This window comes from Perca flavescens, chromosome 5, assembly GCF_004354835.1.
Source record: "Perca flavescens isolate YP-PL-M2 chromosome 5, PFLA_1.0, whole genome shotgun sequence".
Taxonomy (NCBI): Eukaryota; Metazoa; Chordata; class Actinopteri; order Perciformes; family Percidae; genus Perca; species Perca flavescens.
The window spans coordinates 21,084,020-21,105,727 of record NC_041335.1 but is presented as its reverse complement, the minus strand read 5'-3'; the positions used below and the strand labels follow the sequence as shown (position 1 = coordinate 21,105,727).

Here is a 21,708-nt window from a genome sequence, read left to right as displayed (position 1 = left end):
TCCTTCTCGTCTAAAATCGTCACATCCACAACCAGGAAGACTGCGCCCGTAACGGCAAACTCGACGACAGATAGCAGATCTCCACAAACCAATGGGTGACGCCACACCTGCTCTGTCCATTAGTATACAGTCTATGGGGCTAAATAGCAAATGTTAGCATGCCAGCATGCTAAACTGAGATCCCAATCCAGTTAAAGTCATGATTGTACATATTACAGACATGTTTGATTTCAACAGCTGATATTTGGATGAGTCCTGGTGTACTCCTGCATTGTAACCAGATGAAAGTAGCATAAGATGGAGAGCAGCAACAGGATATTAGTCTGTGAACCAATAACAGGTGAGTGTTTGAGAAGGAAAAAAAATCAGCAGGAAGTTGCTATCTACATGTCTTAGGGTACTGTGTTGTGTCAGAGAAACCCTGATGTTTTCTCCAATAAGCAAAAAACAACCATGCAAAGGCCATCCATTAAATGTATCTCTTCATAGTTTGTTAGAGATTTAGAGATTGTTCCCATAGACTACACCGTCAAAGAAAATCTCTTAAACTCATATCCCTCTGTGCCAGCAACCATAACATTTTTTTTTTTAAAGGATTTATTACTGTAAATTCAATAGAGCTGGAACAAGTTAAATAAAATATTAATCTCCTTGTTCTGGGACAGGCGCTCACAAAAATTCACTACTATTCTTGCCACAAGGAGACAAACAGAACACAAACAGAAATGAAATGGGTAATATTGATAGTAACTCCTCTCTGCATGCATGTGTATTTGCTTTGTTGAAAGTAGACTAAACCCAGTGTCTCTCTATGTTACACACTGACGCTCACGCAGACTGACATTAATTGTTATGCAAAGCCAAAAGGGTTAGCTTAGCATTTCCAAGCATGCCAGATGATTTATGCAAATGCGTGTGTGTACTTTGGCTTGCGTGCGTTTCTGAGTGAACTGCAGCTACTATGTGTGTGTTTAAGTAGGTGGGCACATTAAGCAATTACATTAAAAAAAATGTCCTTCAATCGTTCAAAACATGTAATGGAAGAAATATTTCTCGCATGATGACAGGACTTTGAGGGAGGGTTCCAAGGTCCCATGACTGTCTGAAGTCACTTAGCATAATTCACCACACATGTCAGATGACACTGGAGATGATAATTGAAGGTGACCTCAATTTAAGAATGCTGCAGTTTGCAGGCCATTGATTCTTGTAAAGAGGGAAAAATATTCTGGTCTCTCATCGAAAAGATTGATAATATGTGCTGATGTGAGAGAGAAAAGGGAGCATGAGCATGTGTAAGAGAGTAAGGGTGTAATGATTGTGACTCTTTTATGACCTGTGCTGCCGCTTGCATCTCTTGTACGGGACCTATAAGGATTAGGCCATCTATCTTCTTTTTAGATGTCTCTCTAGCTCTTCTCTCAGTTTCATTTTACCTTTCTCTTCTTCACCCTTTCCTTAATCTGGCAACGCATCAGTCTTTCTCCATTCACTCATCGCCTCCCCCTCCTCCTTCTTCTTCTCCCCGCTTAGCCACAACCCTTTTTTATTGTGCTGGTTCTAAAGTATAAATCTGATGCCATTTTTCCTCTCTGAAGTCATTTAAGATGTCGCAGATAGCTAACGAAGCAATTACACGTGGCAGACTTGTCGCCTCTATATAAGAGAGCAGTGGAGCCTGGCATGCCTGTAGATATATATAGAGAGAGAGAGATATAGGCTCCCATGTACTGCTACTGAAGGTAATGGAGCAGAACGCCAATTTTACCACAGTGACACATTCATAATTATGAAGATCTGAGGTGCTGCTATTATCATTATCACTAGACAACTGTATGCATATGTGTGAAGTATGATGGCATGTCATGACAAATAATTGAGGATTGACAAAGATGAAAGCACATTGGGGAGAGTTATAAAATGGCAGGCAGGGTTAGAGAAAATATGAAAAGGGAAGGGAAGGGAGAAAGAGTGAGGTCCTCAGAAGAATAAGTTAATAAGGTACGACAGGAAAACAAAGCAAAAATGCTGGACTATGTGTCTGTCATCAGTGAGACTCTCAGCAGGTTTGAGAAAGAAGAAGACAGAGTAGACAGAACAGTGAGGGAGGATTGTAAAGAAAGATCAGGTTAAGTGGTATTCTCAGCAAAATGTGGAGTTAATACCATAATTAGGAGAGTCTGCATATATTGTTAGTGGTGTGATCGGGCAGGCAGGCAGACACACACTCACTTTATATCTCAATGTACCAGCAATAGTTTGACTTTTAGGGGGCTGTTGTCCATTATTCAGAATCTTTATTGCATACATTGAATGGCTCTCCTATATAAAATACATGGGGTTGCACCCATTATCCATATTGTTTAAAGACACATCAGTGTCCTGAAAGCAGTTGGGTACAAGAGAAATACATTTGACTTCATATGGTATGTCAAATAATGCACATGATGTGGGCAGAGAGAGAGGGGGGAGAGAGAGAGAGAGAGAGAGAGAGAGAGAGAGAGAGAGAGAGAGAGAGATGATCTATAATTTATTGAATTTTTGGTTATACATGTTTCTTCTAGGGAAGGTCATTGTCAATGTCCCCAGCTGTAAAGACACAACATTACCACAGGGTGAAGGCTAAATAATAGAATGTAGGTTGCTCTAAGAAAGGTTTTCAATGGCTGAAGATCAAATATTCAGCAGACAAGCCTTCTAATGTGACCGTGGGGAGTGTAAGATACATTCTAACGTTAAAATGTTGTAACACTGAACATAACTCTTACATTAAGGGATATTTCCAAAAGAATACCTGTAAGTAAAGCTGCTAAAACGATGAACCCTTCTCTATGTTTGATTGAAATACAACTGCTCCCCAATTTATTAAATTGAGCAACTTTGCCTGCAATCTGTGAAAATAACACACACAAAAAACTGCTGCATGTCTTTTGATGGCTGATGTTACTCTGCCTTTATTAACATTTCTAAAATGTTCAACTGAATTGAGAAATTAATGTGGCTCTTTCTGACAGATTCCCTGACCAGTGGATGCTATTTAAAAAAAAAAAAATCCACTGCATTGCAATGTGAAATACATCACCATCACTGCTGATTGCTCAATGTTGCTAACTGTGATTGCAAGCAGAATTACAAAGCATTAGCTAATCTAATGACTGTTTCTGTGACACACCAGCCCTTAACAAATATGTTATAATCTAGTGAGTACGTTGGCAGATGTGCACAGGCCACACTGAATAAGGCCACGTCCACACGTACCAAAACAATCCTTTTTTCCCCGTCTTCCCTGGAATTGTTTCAAGAATATTTCCGTCCAAACTGATCCATTTGTAAATTACACAATTACACTAATTCATATTCCAGGCCTATAGGTGGCGCTGTTTCTGCTACAGAAATTCACCAAAAACGGAGAAGACACGGAGCATGCGATTAAAGCTTGTACATATTTTGCCCTAGTAACCCTAATAGGCTCAATATCTTCTCCAGCAGGAACACAAGCATGTAGTCCGCCACTGTTGTCGTTATGAGATGTCGCGGGATAAGAGGTCGAAGGCTAGAGGTCGAGGGGTGTGGCGATGACATCATCGATACGCAAGTATGCGGCTTCGCCGTTCAAACGAAGACGCAAGGACAGCGTTTTTGAATTCTTTCACCCTGGGACCAGGTTTCAAAAAAGTGCCTCTTCAGGCAGTGTGTTTACAGGATTCGTTTGGCGATTGGCCAAAACGATGCAAAACGATGCAAAACGTGCGTTTACACCAAAAAGTGTTACTGTGTGGATGGTCCCTAAGAATGTTATTTATTGGCTCAGTTTAAACTATCCCAACTGGTATTTTTGCTTGTCTCTGTTCTGATAGAGACATGAAGCTGCTTTGAACAGACCAGTCACACCAAGGTCAATTTCATTTCCTCCCAAAGTCATTTTAGTGACTCTTTTCTTTCTTCATCATGTCAAATGAATGCAAAGGTATCATGTTACTTCTAAGTTTTTGTAGAGAAGAAGCACCACAACCATATTGGACCATGATATTTGAATGCATTATCATAAAAAGCCATCTTCACTTAACAGTGGTGATTCCTACTGTACAGCATAATTAACCTGGGAATTAAGTATTGTCACTCATGCCATCATTACATCAGGGAAGACGTTAACCTGGGGTGAGCGAGGCAGGGTTGCTTTTCATAATAATCAATTTACATTGAGATCTTTAGCCACCTTTAACCTGCTCACACTGCAGAGGAGAATAGAAGAAATTATTTTACATACATAACAGTTCTTGTCATTGTCCATCACAATGAAGAGGATATGGGTTTAAATTGATATTGACATTGTACTTAACATCCTCACAGTTACACACGTGGACATGAATGCAGGTAATGGAATGCTTGAACAGCATGAGCTGATTGCCATTTTATTGTTTCCTGCTATGCCAAGGTTTTTATTTCCTTTTAGCTTTTCCTTTTAAGCTGAAGACACACTGACCAGACGGCCGAACCTCAAAAAAGTGCCTCAGAACATACTAAAGCGATGAGACGTAATACGTCTCCATAACAGCAGGCGCCGCTAATTTGTATTGTCGCCCAAAAATGAAAACCGGCAGCTGATTGTACGAATGCGTCACGTGGGTCTGGTTTCTACGGAAATTCAAAGACAGACTGTCATGGTGGCTTGTTCAGAATACAGTCTCATATTGTACTAAAATAGTTCACTGAAACGTGTTTCTGAAAACATTTTAAGCGAGAAATAGGCCATGCAGTTGCTGAATCTGTCTGAAGGTCAATTTAAAAGATTTTTGTCAGAATTTGAGAGATTCTAGTCACGCTCATTCTACCCCCCGTTTCTGGATTAGCACTCTACCAATCAGATGGGTCATTTAAGTCTGACTGCCGGCAGTGCCCGCCCAGCTGATTATACATGTCAAATCGGCCAAAATGAAGGCCGACGGCCCCTCGGACGGACGACGGCACGGAACACACCGAACAGACTCGAGTCACTGACCTTGCCAAACTGTCCAATGGCCGATTATTGGCTTGGTGTGTCAGCGCCTTTACACATACTGGGTCAGGCTAGGCTTTTCGTTAGCTTTTCTTCTTGGTGGTGGGGTGGTCAGAGCCCTTTTCACTAACCATTTCTCCAGTCTGACACATACAGTATGTCTGCCATGATTTTTTTGCAGGTTAGATGCTCTGTCTTAACGTAGTTTTAGAGTGCTACATCATTGAGAAAGGCACAATTCAGCTACAAGAGAAAGTGAATAATGCAAGCACTCTGAGAGGAATGTCAGCCTCTCTTTAGTCCTTTGATTCCATGTATGAATTTAATTGAATCCCAATGACAGACCAACCAATGTTTAGAGTATTAAGGGAGACTGTGGCAGGAATACTGTATAACAAGTGGCTTAATTCCCTTAGAAGTAATTATGCTCTCTGATTAGGGAATTGTGTCTAAATGTAATTATGCTGTGCTTTAAAGATTAATTTAGTCTGTGATTGCATGCTGCGTTATGTTGGTGTCTCGCATTATCCATAATCACACAGCTCACTTACTCAACTGTTATCTGTAAAGACATCCCTCCAGTATGGACGACATACAATCTGTGTGTGTGTGTGTGTGTGTGTGTGTGTGTGTGTGTGTGTGTGTGTGTGTGTGTAATGTCTCTCCGTTTAATGGAATCCTATGAATGATTATACAGTACATTGCAAGTCTGGGTTCATATGTTAATCCTACTGTTTTCACACCTATATGCATAATCCACTGAAATTAAGTAGTCAGTGGGGGCCTAGGGTTGGGCGATATCTTTAAAATTTCCAACCATCAGCCCAACAACTGGTGATTGCCAATATATTAATTGAAATTTTTTGAAAACAATTCTGGTACAGGATATAAAATCCTGTATTCCAGACTTAAGCAACACACAATATATATATATATATATATATATATATATATATATATATATATATATATATATTTTGTGTTGCATAAATAAATTACTGACAAGCTTTATAATTATACATTACACCCTTTGACAGGCAAAATGCATCCAACCTATTCTTAAAAGAATAGGCCAACTGAGCACTCGTTCTTCAGAGGCAGACCATTGAATTAGCAAAAGAAAAGAATTGCCAAAAACAAGCAATGTATGCAGCCAATATTTGTCCAATCGCCCAACCCTAGTAGGACCTATTCCGATCCCAGTGCACTTGAACTAAAACTGTGAGGAAAAAAAGGAGACAATACTTTCCTTTATAAAATAAAATACATTGATATACACTACTGATCAAAAGTTTTAGAACACCCCAATTTTTCCAGGTTTTTATTGAAATTCATGCAGTTCAATGTCTTATTGTACTTTGAAATGAAAAAATAGAACAAATGAACAATTTAAGTTAAAAAAGAAATCATAGAATCAATTTATAAACCAAAATGTATTCTAAATTTTTGACTCATCAAAGTAGCCCCCTTTGGCAGATATAACAGCTGAACACACTCGTGGCATTCTTTCTACAATGGAAATCAAATATTCTTCAGACAGTTCTTCCCAACTCTGTTGCAGAAGTACCCATACATTTTTTCCTAAGGTAGTTCTGGCATAGCTTGGACTTATGTTTTGGGTCATTATCTTGCTGTAGGATGAACCCCTGACCAACTAGGTGCATACCAGAGGGTACTGCATGGCGCTACAAAATGCTGTGGTAGCCGTTTTGGTTCAGGGTGCCTTTCACTCTGTACAAATCACGACCCTGGATCCAGCAAAACAACCCCAGACCATCATGCTTCCTCCTCCATGTTTGACAGTTGATGTCACACACTGAGGAACCATCCTTTTGCCTAAAATCCTGCGTGATGAACCGAAGATTTCAAATTTTGATTCATCAGTCCATAACACCTTCTTCCAGTCTTCAGCAGTCCATTGACGATGTTTCTTGGCCCAGGCAAGCCTCTTTTTCTTATTCTGACATCTTAGCAATGGCTTTCTTGCTGCAACTCGACCTATCAAACCTGCAGCTCAAAGTCTTCTCTTTACAGTTGAAACTGAGACTTGCTTATTATGACCACTATTAAGTCTTCTGATTCTGTTGTGGCTTTGGGTCTGCCAGACCTCTTCCTGTCAGAGTTTCCCCCAGTTTCTAAGTGTCTTTTGATGGTGAAGAATACTGTACTCACGGACACCTTGACTTTCTTTGCAATTTCTCTGTAGGAGAGACCAGCATTCTTAAGTGTTATGATGGTCTGTCTCTCTTCCATTGTTAATTGCCTTTTTCCCGCCATTTTTATGGCAACACGCTACTTTCTGCAGTACAATACTGTTCAAATAATGCTCACGAGGGTATGGTACCACAGTGTGTTCCAACAATACGTTTATACAAACAGAGGGGGTTGTAAGTAATCCAGACAAGTTGGAACACCTGTGGGAATTGGTAGCACCAACTTTCAAAGCTTGATCAACCTCCATTGCTGCAGAACAGCTTTACGTTGTTAACCCATTTCTTGTTCCCTGAAAAAGGCCTTTTTGTAAAATTCTGAAATATAAATTATTTTTTCAGTTTTGGGTAACCTTACTTTTTTTTTAACCTCAGGCAGTTCACCACTTACCTTTGGACCATTTCAAGCTATTCATTGGACTTGAACTTCTAAAATTTCAATAAAAAATGTGAACAAAAGTAGTGTATTTCAAATAGGTATGCTTAGCCTAACATTTAGTAGTATACAGTAGGAGTATGTCCTGATCTGTTTGTCATATGTTATGCTGAGCCTAACAATATAAACATGCAGATTTACAGAATTGGCTGGCATTGAGAGTCACTGAATATATTTTTACAAAAATTGTAAATGGACACATATGCACCCATACACACAGTGATTAAAACACACACACACACACACACACACACACACACACACACACACACACACAATCAATAAATATGAATGTGTGCGTTTGCCTGTAAAGGGAACGGATGTCTTTCAGGAGACCTGTTAAGATTCATTATGCATGTGTCATTACTAAATACCACTTTGAAAATTATTCGAATCAATCCAATTATGTAACACCAGGCTTAATTGAAGGGGAGGTGAGTTGCTGGGCTGATGCTGCATCCAAAAAATAAACAACAACCTAACAGAGGAAAACAAAGACTAGAACTGTGAATTCAAAGAGATACAAATATAAAGGGAGGAATCCTTAAAAAATACAGAAAGGTAGCAGGGCTGTACTCTGTAGTAAATAAGTGTAAGTAAATGAAATGCCTGAATAAATATGAGATGAAAATAATGTAAAGGGCAGGTACAGTGAAATTCCCTGTCAAATCCAAAGAATTATGTAAATCCACTTGACGTGTTAGAGCAGAAATGATTCCACCTTCACCCACAGTAGTACACCACACACAGGGGTTCTGTTTCAACTACTTACCCTACTGATTCCGCGTCCCCTGTCTTCTCCATAATTTGTTCCCAGGATTTCAAAGAAGATGTTAGGGTTCGAGCCATTGTCACTGAACTCCAGGAAACTGGTGAGTCCGCTCACTCCAAACTGCAAGGACAAGATGGAATGTTTTTATTTGACTGTGATGTGCTGTAATGTTTTGCTGCGTTTCCTTTTTGTGTGTGATCTCCTCCTGAGTAACTGGGATTCAGCACTAATGATTAGTTACTGATAAACGGACTGGTAGTTACTGTATTTGCGTTTACACCAAAAAGCGTTACCATGTGAATGGCCCCTAAGAATGTTATTTATTGGCTCAGTTTACACTGGCCCAACTAGTATTTTTGCTCGTCTCTGTTCTGATAGAGACATGAAGCTGCTTTGAACAGACCAGTCACACTAAGGTCAATTTCATTTCCCCCCAAAAAACTATACAAGATTATTTCCAATAAAACTATTTATACCACAAGTCATTTTAGTGACTCTTTTCTTTCTTCATCATGTCAAATGAATGCAAAGGTATCATGTTACTTCTAAGTTTTTGTAGAGAAGAAGCACCACAACCATATTGGACCATGATATTTGAATGCATTATCATAAAAAGCCATCTTCACTGAACAGTGGTGATTCCTACTGTACAGCATAATTAACCTGGGAATTAAGTATTGTCACTCATGCCATCATTACATCAGGTTAGTGTGTGTTGATTAGTTACTGATAAACGGACTGGTAGTTACTGTATTAATAAAACATTAGGTAATCAGTTCTTTTTTCCTGGGATTTCACAAGTAGTAATACAATGAATGATAAAATTAATAGATGAGAGACGGGATGACTCTCGTAATATATTTTAATAATGATATTCACAACACATACACATTTACATCCAAGGTATATTCCGTATCATTACCATTGTTGAAGGCTTAAAAGCAATTGTCCGCTGCTGCAGGGCACACTTTAATCCTGCCACCCTGGGTTTCAAGCGCTGTTGAAAGCTGGCTTAGGTCCAACGCTGGATCGATCCTTAATGAGCTGCTACTCATTAATGAATGATTACTCAACCATTATCTTACCGTTAGTGAAGCAGTGTGTGTACCCAATGATTAAATAATACAGTAACTACCAGTCTGTTTATCAGTAACTAATCACTAGTGCTGAATCAGTCACTCAGAAACTTCCCATTAACTTACTATTACCTAATGATTAATTAATACAGTAACTACAGTTACTTAGGAACTTCTCAATAACTAACCAGTCGTTCATCATTCGTCTCTCAGTAACCTACTTTTTTGTGTACCTTATTGTAGTGTTACAAGCTATGCGTTTGTGTCCATACTGTATGTTTTCCTCTCGAAAATCCCACTTTAAATTTGTTGCAATGTTGTTAAAAAGTGAGCAGTCAGAAGCACGCAGAGGTGTGTGTAATAAGCAGAAGGCTGATGAAAGAATAGTGCGTTTGGACACAGTGTCAGTTCCCAACCTTTGTCCTGCCTCCCGGTAGTGTGACCTGTCAGTGAACGTGACACTGTGCCTGCTTCAGGGGAGGAGAGGTGTTATACTCCTTAATATGATTCATAATTCTCTGTGTCTGTATGTGCTTGATCCTGCGTGTATGAAACATAGATTTTGCCAGTCATGTGGGGGGGTTTGTCATCATTAACGCTTGCATAGACAACCACACCCCATATCTAAGGTTTAAACTTGCACCGTAGCCTTATTTGTAACAATTTCAAATCATTATATTAATTCAGACATATTTGTGTGGGTACACCTCCATGTTACATGTGTGCATAGTGTATGTGTTGATGTGTATAGAAATAAGGGGGGTGGGGTGGTGGTTGCCATTAGTATCTCCTTTACGATATAAATTATACCGTTCATAAATGATGTTCATGTGCCATTTGGTTTATTAATCGACACACCAGTATGTTGTTACCATATTTAATTATTTTATTCCCCTGGGTCAACCACACACACAATTACAAACACACCCTCCCCCATGTTTATTTGTTTCCTTGGAAACTGGGCAGGGGTAAAACCCACTGGAAAACTTGGAAAAATTGCCTTTCATAATTATTCAGTTAATTATGTTGTCAGCTCAGTATTGGAACAATACATCGACAACAGTTATCTTTCTTCAAATTGCACCTGATACAAAGAACATGCCACTGGGCTCATGAGACTGAATAGAAATCAGAGATATAAATAAGAAAGAAGACTTAAAAGGTGTTTTTTGATGTGTGAAATAAGATAAGGGCAAGCCTCTTTTATAATAAAAACAATAATAAATTTGGGAGAGTTAAGCTTGGACTTTGAAACAGCCTCATGGGCCCTGGCTGAAGATCTTGGGCTGAATCGCAGGACTTATTGTGTATAAAGGGATCAATAAAATCTAACTGCTTAAGTCATACGACTTGAAGGTGGATATATAACAGCCAATGACAGGCTAGTGACATGTAGTCTACCAGCCTCTCAAGCACAGCACACACTTCAGACTTTGGGGATCAGTGTAACAGCAGTTTTACCATTTTTCACACCAAACAACATCAATAGAGCTCCTCATCAACAGCCACAAATTAGTATTTATCATTACCATAATGGCCCTGCATACCAAAACGCTGATTAAACACACAGGCACGCACAGTAAGTAAAGCATCACTGCTGATACACTGTAGAATGGAACTGATGCCAGGCTGCTGAACTCAACTCTATTACAGCCTAGGGCTCTTTAACACAGCTCTGTTGAGACAGCCATCAGGGTTGGTTTAACAGCCGGGGCTGCTGATGAAAGTGTTGCCAAACCCCAGCCTGATCTCAAGGTGAAATGCAGAGATAGATATGAAAGCCATTGCACCACATTTATTATTGTCTGACACTAATCCCAAATTAGCATTTCACTTGGCTTCATCATTCAGTCAAACTGCCATCCCTGGAGTAGTTTTTTTATTGATATCAAAACAGAGGGCATTGATCCAATTGGATTTAACAGTGATGAAAGTGTTGCCAAACCCCAGCCTAAACTCAAGGTGAAATGCAAAGATTCATAAAATCACAGCTGCAGGATGAACTCCTCTATCTCCCAAAAGTCTACTCTTCAGGAACTGAGCAAAAGTTGCTGATTGATGCATGTGCTTTTTTTAAGGTATGCAATCATTTGAATTCATGAAGTTTACTGAGCTCAGAAGGATTGAGTTTTTTATGTTGGAACTTAACATCAACCTGCCAAAGGGACTAAAGACGTTAATTAGTCTAAGCTTGCATATTTACAAAAATGTTCATCCATATGCACTGTCCCCATTTTAAACAAATCAATCTCAATGAGAAGGGAGAAACGTTTCAGTCAAAGCAAACAAAAATTGGAGTTCTATGTGATAAGAACAATGCAAAAATGCTACACTTATTTAAAGGTCCAATATGTAATATATTTACTGTAATAAATCCAAAAATGACCCCAATGCATCATCAGATATTAAGGAAACATGCTAAGTTGAAATACTATCTTTTCTGACAACAATGCTATTGCCAGTATTTTCTCCTTTTGAAATTTCCATTCCGTGACGGAATTTCTGTTTGTGTTTTGGCCTGTTGTGTTGTTATCAAGTGCCCAGTTTGACAGCCAGGCCGGGTTGCCAGATATACCTGGAAAAACGTAAACCCAGCGCACTACAGCTGTAGTACAGCCATGGAAGCAGCAAACAAACAAACGGGATCAACGGAGATAGATTCTACCCGACAAAAAAAAAACATCATGTTTCTAACAGCTGCATGACCAGAGACGTAACAAACCACGGGTGAATATTGGAGATGTATTTGAAAGATGGAGACAGTTTGGAGCCCAAAAGGACGCAGAGATGGCTAATTTCCTCCTGAACAGGTAAGCATTAGCTTCAGGCTAATTTAGCACAGATCCCGACGGGTCCTGGCTAACGCCGCCATGCTAACCCTGCTAACATTACCGGAGGACCAGGCAAGCGGGCCACGGCTGCTAACAACGTGTAGCCTGTTCAGCGGCCGTAGCCGACAACTGTGAGTTATTTGAAGCCAAAAGAGGGGGGCTGTAAATTGGGACCAAGAGTTTGCAGTGTGTTTAGCGATGTTGCCGTAATTCTAAGCCAATAAAGTGTGTATTTCAGTCAGGTGGAAAAGGATGGCAAGGTAGTGGTATTTTTAGCGGTTCCTATGGTAATTCTAAGCCGAGGAAGTGTGTCTGTCTGGCGTGTGGAGAGGACGGCGAGGTTGTGGGGTTTTAGAGGTTCCTACTGTAATTCTAAGCCAAAAAAGTGTGTCTGTCAGTTGGGTACAGAGCTCTGCATGAGCACGGACTTTTATGACTGTCAATATAGCCAGCATCTAATGTTAGCTACTCCGCTGTGCTGTGAAGTAATGTCTGGCTGTGTGAGACAAGCATCTAGCAACATTGTTGTGGATGCTGCCGTCTCAGCCTGGCAACCTCCGTGAACTTCGAGTCTGGGGAGGAGGGGGCGGGGGAGACGACTCTCCAGTATTTTGAATTTGGACTGCAGTAACTATTTTAAACGCTACCTGCCAGTATTACATATTGCACCTTTAAAGTCTCCTCCATGTCATGCTTCATCCCTGGAGGGTAATTTAGTTAAGGGAATTTAGCAGTGACTGCATCTTGCTGTGTCAACTAGAGTGTCTTAGCTCAGGAACAATAGGGCCTGGTCCCCCAAATTTCATGTAATGAGCACATTGTCTTGAAATGCAAATATATGCTCCCACTAGAGATACACGAGACACATTTAAAAATAATAATAATAATAATAATAGTTGGGTTAGAGTGGGATGAGTTATGGTATGCTTTTCTCTTTCAACGGTTGTAATCAAGCCTCAGCTCCAAACTCACACAAAGAGGCTTTCTGCTTTCTTCATTTTTGGAAGATATATTGAGAATAACTTATTTTTCTTTTCTTTTTTTAATAATAAGTATTTATGAACAATTTTCAAACTGGCATGCACTGACCTACAAGCATCACACAGCGGTAGAGCACAGCAGGATGCTGATGAAACAGATGGACGGTCCACAAACTGAGATTAGAGTCAGGTGACTTTGGGTGATTTATACGGTGGCCAAGACGATTCAACCCAAATACAAAAGCCACAACACAAACACAAAAGCTACAACACAAATACAAAAGCCACAACACAAACACAAAAGCTACAACACAAATACAAAAGCCACAACACAAACACAAAAGCTACAACACAAATACAAAAGCCACAACACAAATACATAAGTGACAACAGAAGTGAGTGTGTTGTTGACAAACAGAGCCAGCGGACGGGGTCCGTTTCAGAAAGAGAGGTAACTTCATAAATATAGAACAGTTGTGTTGTGGCTTTTATGTTTGTGTTGTAGCTTTTGTATTTGTGTTGAACCGTCTCGGCCACCGTAGATTGAGATATCAACAACAAATATAAATCAAGGAATGGGGAGGATTTATAGTGTAGTTGGTTGTATAGTGTAAATCAGATTGTATTGGTCGCTTATAGTGTTTTTTTTAGTTTTTTCAAAAGGACTCTTTGTTGCATACCTCTGTTTGTACACAATAGTGAGTGTGTGCTGGTTCAGCATTGCTGTAGTCTGATTACTTTTTTGTCTAATAAATATTTAGGAACACACTATATGAGCCATGGAGATGATGTAGTAAAGGTTTGTATACTATAATTTTGTCTAAGTAGATTTTTGTCAATCTAAGGTAATTATGGAGAATCTAGTCTTTCATACATGTTCACTCTATGCCCGAGATTCTGTGTTCATGAAGATAATTGGTAGCCTCGTGAGACCGTCCTGGTATGGAGGAAATATTTATTCATAATTCAAATTGAAAGTCCAAAGAGAAATTGAAAGTCCAAAGGGAAAACAAAGCGAGATCAAATTAAAAATATTATTATTTTTTAAATTTTCCATTTGGCTTTGGCTTTTGAATTTAATATTTGGCTTTTGAATTTCAATTTATCATTGGCTTTTAATTTTAATTTAATATTTGGCTTTTGAATTTCAATTTAACATTGGATTTTAATTTTCATTTGGCTTTTGAATTTCAATTTAACATTGGATTTTAATTTTCATTTAATATTTGGCTTTTGAATTTCAATTTAACATTGGATTTTAATTTTCATTTGGCTTTTGAATTTCAATTTAACATTGGATTTTAGTTTTCATTTAATATTTGGCTTTTGAATTTCAATTTAACATTGGATTTTAATTTTCATTTGGCTTTTGAATTTCAATTTAACATTGGATTTTAATTTTTATTTAATATTTGGCTTTTGAATTTCCATTTAACATTGCCTTTTCATTTGGACTTGACACATGTCAATGTAAATGAGGAGGCGTGGCCCAAAGGCTGGTGGGAGGGTCTGAAACCAAAGGGATGCAGAGGCACCTTATGAGCAGCAGGGGGAGCTTACTGCTGAGGAGCACACTGTTAAGCATCTGTCTGCAGATTCACCACTAGGCTGGGTCTTGTTTCACATGATAGAAAATGATGATGTAAGCTAAACACAAACCACATTTCATGCAACAACCGTGAAGTTTTCATGTAGTTACTATAATTGGGCCCGTGTTAGTGAGGACTAGATTAGGACTGGATTTAAAGCTGATTCTGGTTCCCAACTTCGCCCCAGGTGTGTCTGTTTAAAACACGACTCAGACAACTTCTCTCTTTTGATGTTATATTTAATTAAGCAACAGTAGAAACATGGGTGTGGGTAGCTCTGCTTACGTGTGTTTGTGTGTGGTCAGATCTCGAGGACGCAAACACACACAATCTCAACCGGATAGTCATCGTCCGAACTGCGACCTCTCCTTTTTCTTTCTCTCACTTTTTTCTCCGGGTGGTGCGCGCGGTGTGAGGTGCGTGTCCGCGCTATTAGGGTTAACCCAAAGCCAAATGGAAAATTTTGAAAATAATAATATTTTTAATTTGATCTCGCTTTGTTTTCCCTTTGGACTTTCAATTTCTCTTTGGACTTTCAATTTGAATTATGAATAAATATTTCCTCCATAGTCCTGATCTTGCAAGCTCCAGTTTTCCCCTCGCAGATCAGTCTGGCATCTTGAGATAGAGAAAATTTGGAGCCGTTAGCCAAACGACAGGGCCAATCAGCGTTGGTTTTGAGGTGGGTTAGGTGGTGATAGACAGATGGTTTATCCAATCAGCTAACCAGTATTTTCAGACAGCGGTAGCCCTAATTCTGTTAGCCGCTCGCTAATGCTTTTTTCTCTTGGATCCTTCTTTTGGAATATGGTCCGGGAACCTGAAATGGTGCCTTTTATTCCTAAATTCTCGTTACACAAACGGCAAATATCCTCTACCGAAATGTTGCTTGCATGCTGAGCTACCAAGCTATGCTTTGCCTGCAGCAGCAGGGGCGGGCTTGTGGTTGTATTTTCATACGCTTCGTGGATCTGATTGGTTGATTTGGCCCGTCTATCACCAACATAGGTGATAGACAGATGGTTCATCCAATCAGCTAACCAGTATTTCCGCCCCTTCCTAAAAGTTCTCCAACGGAAAGTTCCCAGATGGATATGCCGAGCAATCCATCTGGCGGAGTCAGGTTAGATAATTGGGGCAGTTACTGGGTTTTATTACCTGTCCACAACAGTCACCAGTTAAAGAAGGCTGACAAAGTAAGGAAACACATAACAGACAAAATGTTGACAATTGAGCAAAACTGTATGCCTACCTTGTCAGGATGTTTTCTGAGAGTATTGTAATGCGCATGGATGTGTGTCACCATGTGTGTCCATACCAATACATATCTGGATAATTCTATTGAGCAGACCTTTTTATATTAGCCCATGTTCTACATTTCAGGGTACATACACGTATAGTGTGTGTGTGTGTGTGTGTGTGTGTGTGTGTGTGTGTGTGTGTGTGTGTGCGTGTGTTAAAGCAACCACCTCACTGTGGTTGAATACCTTCCTGCAAGACTGGAACAGTGTGTGTGTTTTCTTCTGCATTCCACTACCTTTTTGACAGTATCCAGCATGCTCTTGCCTCCCTGCCACGGTTTGGAGTTCTTCCTGATGCAGCTCAGACTGGCCATGCTGTGCCACTTCCTATCCTCCAGCTTTCTATGGAAGGTGTTGGCCAGCAGCAACACCGTATCATAGATGTAGCGGTTGGTAATCTAAAGAGAAAGAAATAACAAAGGCATAGAGAAAATGAGACAGTTACAGAATAAATGCAGACATTTTACTGTATGTATTGTACTGTACCGCTCTGGTAACACTCTATAATAGCTACACACTATGAAGCATTAGTTAAGTATCAGTGAATACTTAATTCATCATTTATAAAGCATTGTTCTTACATTATTACACATTAGTATTGTATTCATAAACAATTATCCATATTTTATTCCTGATTAATAAGCTCATCTATAATGTGTTTAATAATTGCATTTTCATACTTTATGAATGATGGCTTCAACATTTCTAAATTAGGTTTAACATGAATTACAAACCAGTTATTTAGGAATTGTCAATGGTTCACAATATCATTAAGAACGTGTAAGTAAATGATTACCAAACAATTTAGATGTACAATTTATACATGTATTTACACATATGATTTAAACATGCACTAATAGTCAGTTAGAATGTTAATATATGTTTTATAAACACTTATTAATACTGCAATTCATGATTAATTCAGGTAGTTATAAAGCATTTACTAGTTGTTAGTTAAGTATTTTGTGTGACCTCATCTAATAAGAACTATCTATGCCTCACAAAGCATTTATAAATGAGATTGAAAGGCACTTTCTCAAGGATGTTTTGAACCATTAATAACTCGTAAATAACTGGTTTGTAAATTATGTAATAATTAATTTAGAAATGGTAAATCATCAATCATAAAGTATGACGGTACATTATATACACATTATATATGAGGTTACACACACACACACACACACACGGAAATTAATCTCAGAATTTCTACTGACATGCCTGTTAATGATAAAGCTTATTTTGCATATTTGCCATTAAAGCAAACATTTATATTTGCCTTTATAAAATAAATAATAATATTATTATTAATATGTATATGTTAATATCTTCTTCCCATGCTCTTGATTGGAGTAAGGTCATTAACAGAGTATGAAAAACCCTGTTATCAAGAAGTCACTTTGGCAGGTACAATATTTTTTTCACATTTGTTTTGGCCTTTCCACTCTGTTCAGGTTTCCAGAAACAGTAACCACTCATGCTGATGTTATACAGTATTTACAAAGCCAAAAACAAATGTCAGTGTTGTGGTTACAGTTGCACGATTAAATCAATCTATGGAGAAAGGGTTATTAGAAACATTTCACACATTCCATTCTAATCAAGATATTGCAATTACTCCCAATAACCATGGAACAAAAAATGCAATACATCGTAAATTATTGAAGTTGGAGTCTAAGGTCTGGCAACATTAAACTTTTTGGATATTTTTTAAACAGCAGAGATGTAGACTCAAAGATTAATTCAGTACACACGCACAGTACACTCAACGATGTCTGAGCGGGGTAGCTTGTTCAGTCTATCACTTTCCTTTCAACATGCTATTCTAAAATGTAAGGGAACCAAGTGGCAATGTCAGCTTTTCCATTACACTTTGAGAGATGATAAGTTGACAAAATGCTCCTTGTATGTCAAATAGCAGACAGGACAAAAGAAAAACTAGCATCAAGTTAATCTTACATCTAACTTTTCTCTCACTTTCTTTCGAAGTATCCTTGCTCTCACAGTTTTGTCTCAGTCTTTCACTTGCTCTCTTTGTCCATCTATCAATCTGTCTCACTGTCTCCGTGCCTATTGCTTTTTCTCCGAAAATTAAAGTGAAAATCTACTGCTCTATAGGGAGCTTTAATGATCAGTGGGTTCTGCACTCCAAGCAAGCGTGTGTGTGTGTGTGTGTGTGTGTGTGTGTGTGTGTGTGTGTGTGTGTGTGTGTGTGTGTGTGTGTGCATGCGTGTGTGTGTGTGTGTGTGTGTGTGTGGTCAGCCTAAGTTGATGTGCTTCAGTGCAGTGTGAAATTGGGCTTCTGGGCCACTCTCTGACCACTGAGCTGATCGGCTTCCTCTGTGTGTGTCTCTTTCTCTTTCTCGCTCTCTCTCTCTCTCTCTCTCTCTCTCACACTCTCTGAGTCTTTCTATCCCCTCCTTGATTTCCTCTCACACATTCAACCACCCACCCACCCACCCTCATTCACTCACTCACTCACTCACTCACTCATACACAGAGGATTTTAAACTGCACCATTTGTACAGGGTGTTTGAATTGTGCACGAACAGCAATGGTTTTTTTGCTCTCACTCTCAAAAACACATTGTCCTTGGCTGAAATGAGTTACACTCACATGCACACACGTACATAAACACATGCGCGTCCTCCTTGCCCCTCCACAGTAGAATGAACACATAAGATTGGATTCTACCCAACAAATAATGAAAATGTTGAAAGGGCTTGATTCTTAATGATAGCTATTTACATTTGAGAAGAACTTGATTCATTTTAGGATACAAGGCAAGATTTAATTGCGTGCATTATTGAACGCTTCAGGGCCTCCAGGAGTTAACAATGTCTATTTTGCAAACGGCAAGGCTCAAACCAACTCTAGGCTTTAATCAACCTTTTAGATAGAATAAAAAAAAAAACATGTACATATTTAGCTGGTTTTTAACCCTGGGCATTTTCTTGTTTAGTTTTTTCATATTATTCTATTTCATTTGATTAAAAAACAAATAAACATGTCCATTCACTGATTACAGTGGGTGAAAGCCTAGAACGAAACAGTCTTGAAAGGAAGACATCCACATCAACATTAAGACCACGTTTCTGTTTTTATTTCTAACTTTCACCAAATGTGTTCCCCCAGGGTCTTATGCCTCCACATAAATCAACAGCACATTAATTCAATTTCATATTTTTGTCTTGACACATAAATAAGAGTGTGTTCCCTTTTCTTCACTCTATTTGATGGAAGCTTGATGAATTACATACACAAAAAAGGGGCAATCATTGTGCACATATTGCCACCCTGGGGGACATATTAGTAAAGTAAAGAAAATGTGAAGTGTTGAGAAAAGAAAATGTCACCGAGTTTTCAATGACCATACTGTCAGCTAAATGGTGTGGTTTGAGATAAACACATATAGTGGGGTGAGCCAGCTTTTTTTTAAATGATTAATGTTCCAGGTAAAAAAAACTCACAGGTACAAGCTGAAGCAATGTCAAATCAGCAAGCCTGGTGTAATGGGAAGCTTTCAGATTGGGAGACATGTTGAAATGTCAAACTAAACACTGGGAGCGGTTTAAAAGACAGAAATGGAGCGCCAGAGCAGCTTTTAAATGCATAACTAGTTTGGGACTTTGACTTTTGAAATATTTGAAATGAAAACCCAGAGAGCAGTGTGTCAACAAACATTTGAGAGTATTTCAGAAGATGTGCGCATGTACAGAATTTTTAAACACATGCGTATAACACATCAGTACTGTTGAATGCATGATGGTTCTCTTACTGTATGTGCCAAAGTTAAGTGTTGTCTTTTTTTGTCTCTGTATGTCAAGGTTTTGTGTTGCATGTTCAACAACAATTAAACTTACGTATAGTACAGGATCAGAGGTATACTTAAGTAGAAATTTTATACTTTACTGGAGTAATTATTTTACAGCAGACTTTTTACTTCTACTCCTTACATTTTCATGCAATTATCTGTACTTTCTACTCCTTACATTTTGCCTTGTTCAGTTCGGCTTGTTTTCCTTCCGGCTTGTCGTCAAAAAAACCTATCCAGATAAATCGCTCCATCCAAATAGAGTAAATTTGATTGTGGTTGGATGAGAAGTATAAACATATACCATTCCGACACCCTATCGGTTTGAACGTGATCCATCGCACCTGCACATGACACAAATCACGTCACACCCCAGCAAGGAAATAGCAGTATGTAGCCTAGTACGAAAATGTCCGTGGCAGAGACCCAACCAAGTCCCAACCAAGCACCAGCGAGGATGTTGGTAGCCAGGAAGACCAGCCAACCCTTCTACATCCCTGGCCGTACCTGGAAGAATTTTTCGAAATGGTTGGATGCAAAAACGGCTCCTTTAGAATGCGCTGCAAGCTCTGCGCACCCGAGTGCCACGAGCTAATTGTTTCCAAAACTCGCCGTCTAATTTGACAAAGCATATTGATATTACTTTTATACTTTAAGTAGTTTTAAAACCAGTACTTTTACCCTTTTACTTCAGTAAAAAGCTTGAGTTGATACTTCTACAGAAGTCTTTTTAAACCCTAGTATCTATACTTCTACCTGAGTAATTAATGTGAATACGTTTGACACCTCTGTACAGGATAGGAATAAGAAATTCACTCTGGCTCATATAAAGATATTTTTTTTTTACAGTGCACTCTATCACTCACTACTTAGAATCAATCTTCCTTCACCATTCTGTTTCTGTCATCGTGCACTGCAGTCTGTCTGTTTTTTTTATATTTCACAAACTGTCAGCTGGTGGAAAAGGCAGAGACGGAGGCTCAACGAGCCAACGTGCACTTAACAGTATGTGGACGAGCAAGGTAGAGAGGGACTGAAGAGAGAAGAGCGCCTGGCGGCATTAAAACAAAGCAGTAAATCAGAGAAATAAAACGTTTTCGCCGATTTATCACTCAAAATGCAACTGTAGCAAGCCTCTCACTATCACTAGCGTTATCCAAATTCATATTTAGAAACAACAAATAATATATCCAGCTACAAAAATAACGGAAAGTCGAAAGTTAGACAGAAGTACAAAGAGTCGATGGCTATGAAGATGATATACCGTCCCGTCTCGTCTCATTGGTGTCTTTCTTTGGTCTGAACTTGCTACTGTACTGCACACACAGTGAGTGATAGGTTACAGAGTGAAATTGTAAGTTGTTGTTAATGACTTTTACTTGCTTAAATTTACTTTACGTTTACTTGAGGTAAAGATAAAGGGATATTTTAGTTGGCTATGGTGAAATACAAGAAATAACTAACCTAGTTAGCTATCCGAAGTTCTCTATTCTTTGCCATTAATATAGCATGTTATCTATATAGTATTAACAGTCCCCACAGAATGTTGTCACTGAAAACTAAATTTCTTAGTTAGTTAGTTAGTCAGTCTGCAGGAATGGTTCTCAAAGTGGGGTCCAGGGATCCCCAGGGGTCCTTGTTTTCACTATAATTCCATCCATAATTAACACAATGTTTCATAGATTCATTCATAGACTTTTTGT

At 38.9% G+C, this 21,708-nt stretch overlaps 1 protein-coding gene across 1 annotated transcript in view; it reads right to left on the bottom strand.

Annotated features, from left to right (window-relative positions):
* LOC114555092 (glutamate receptor ionotropic, delta-2) overlaps window positions 1-21,708 on the bottom strand; it is a 235,516-nt gene that overhangs the window by 149,063 nt on the left and 64,745 nt on the right. The window contains exons 5-6 of the mRNA XM_028577198.1: window positions 16,428-16,589; window positions 8,415-8,534 (exon numbers count right to left, since the gene is read on the bottom strand). Coding sequence (XP_028432999.1) covers window positions 8,415-8,534; window positions 16,428-16,589 — 282 coding nt within the window. The remainder of the gene's footprint in view (window positions 1-8,414; window positions 8,535-16,427; window positions 16,590-21,708) is intronic.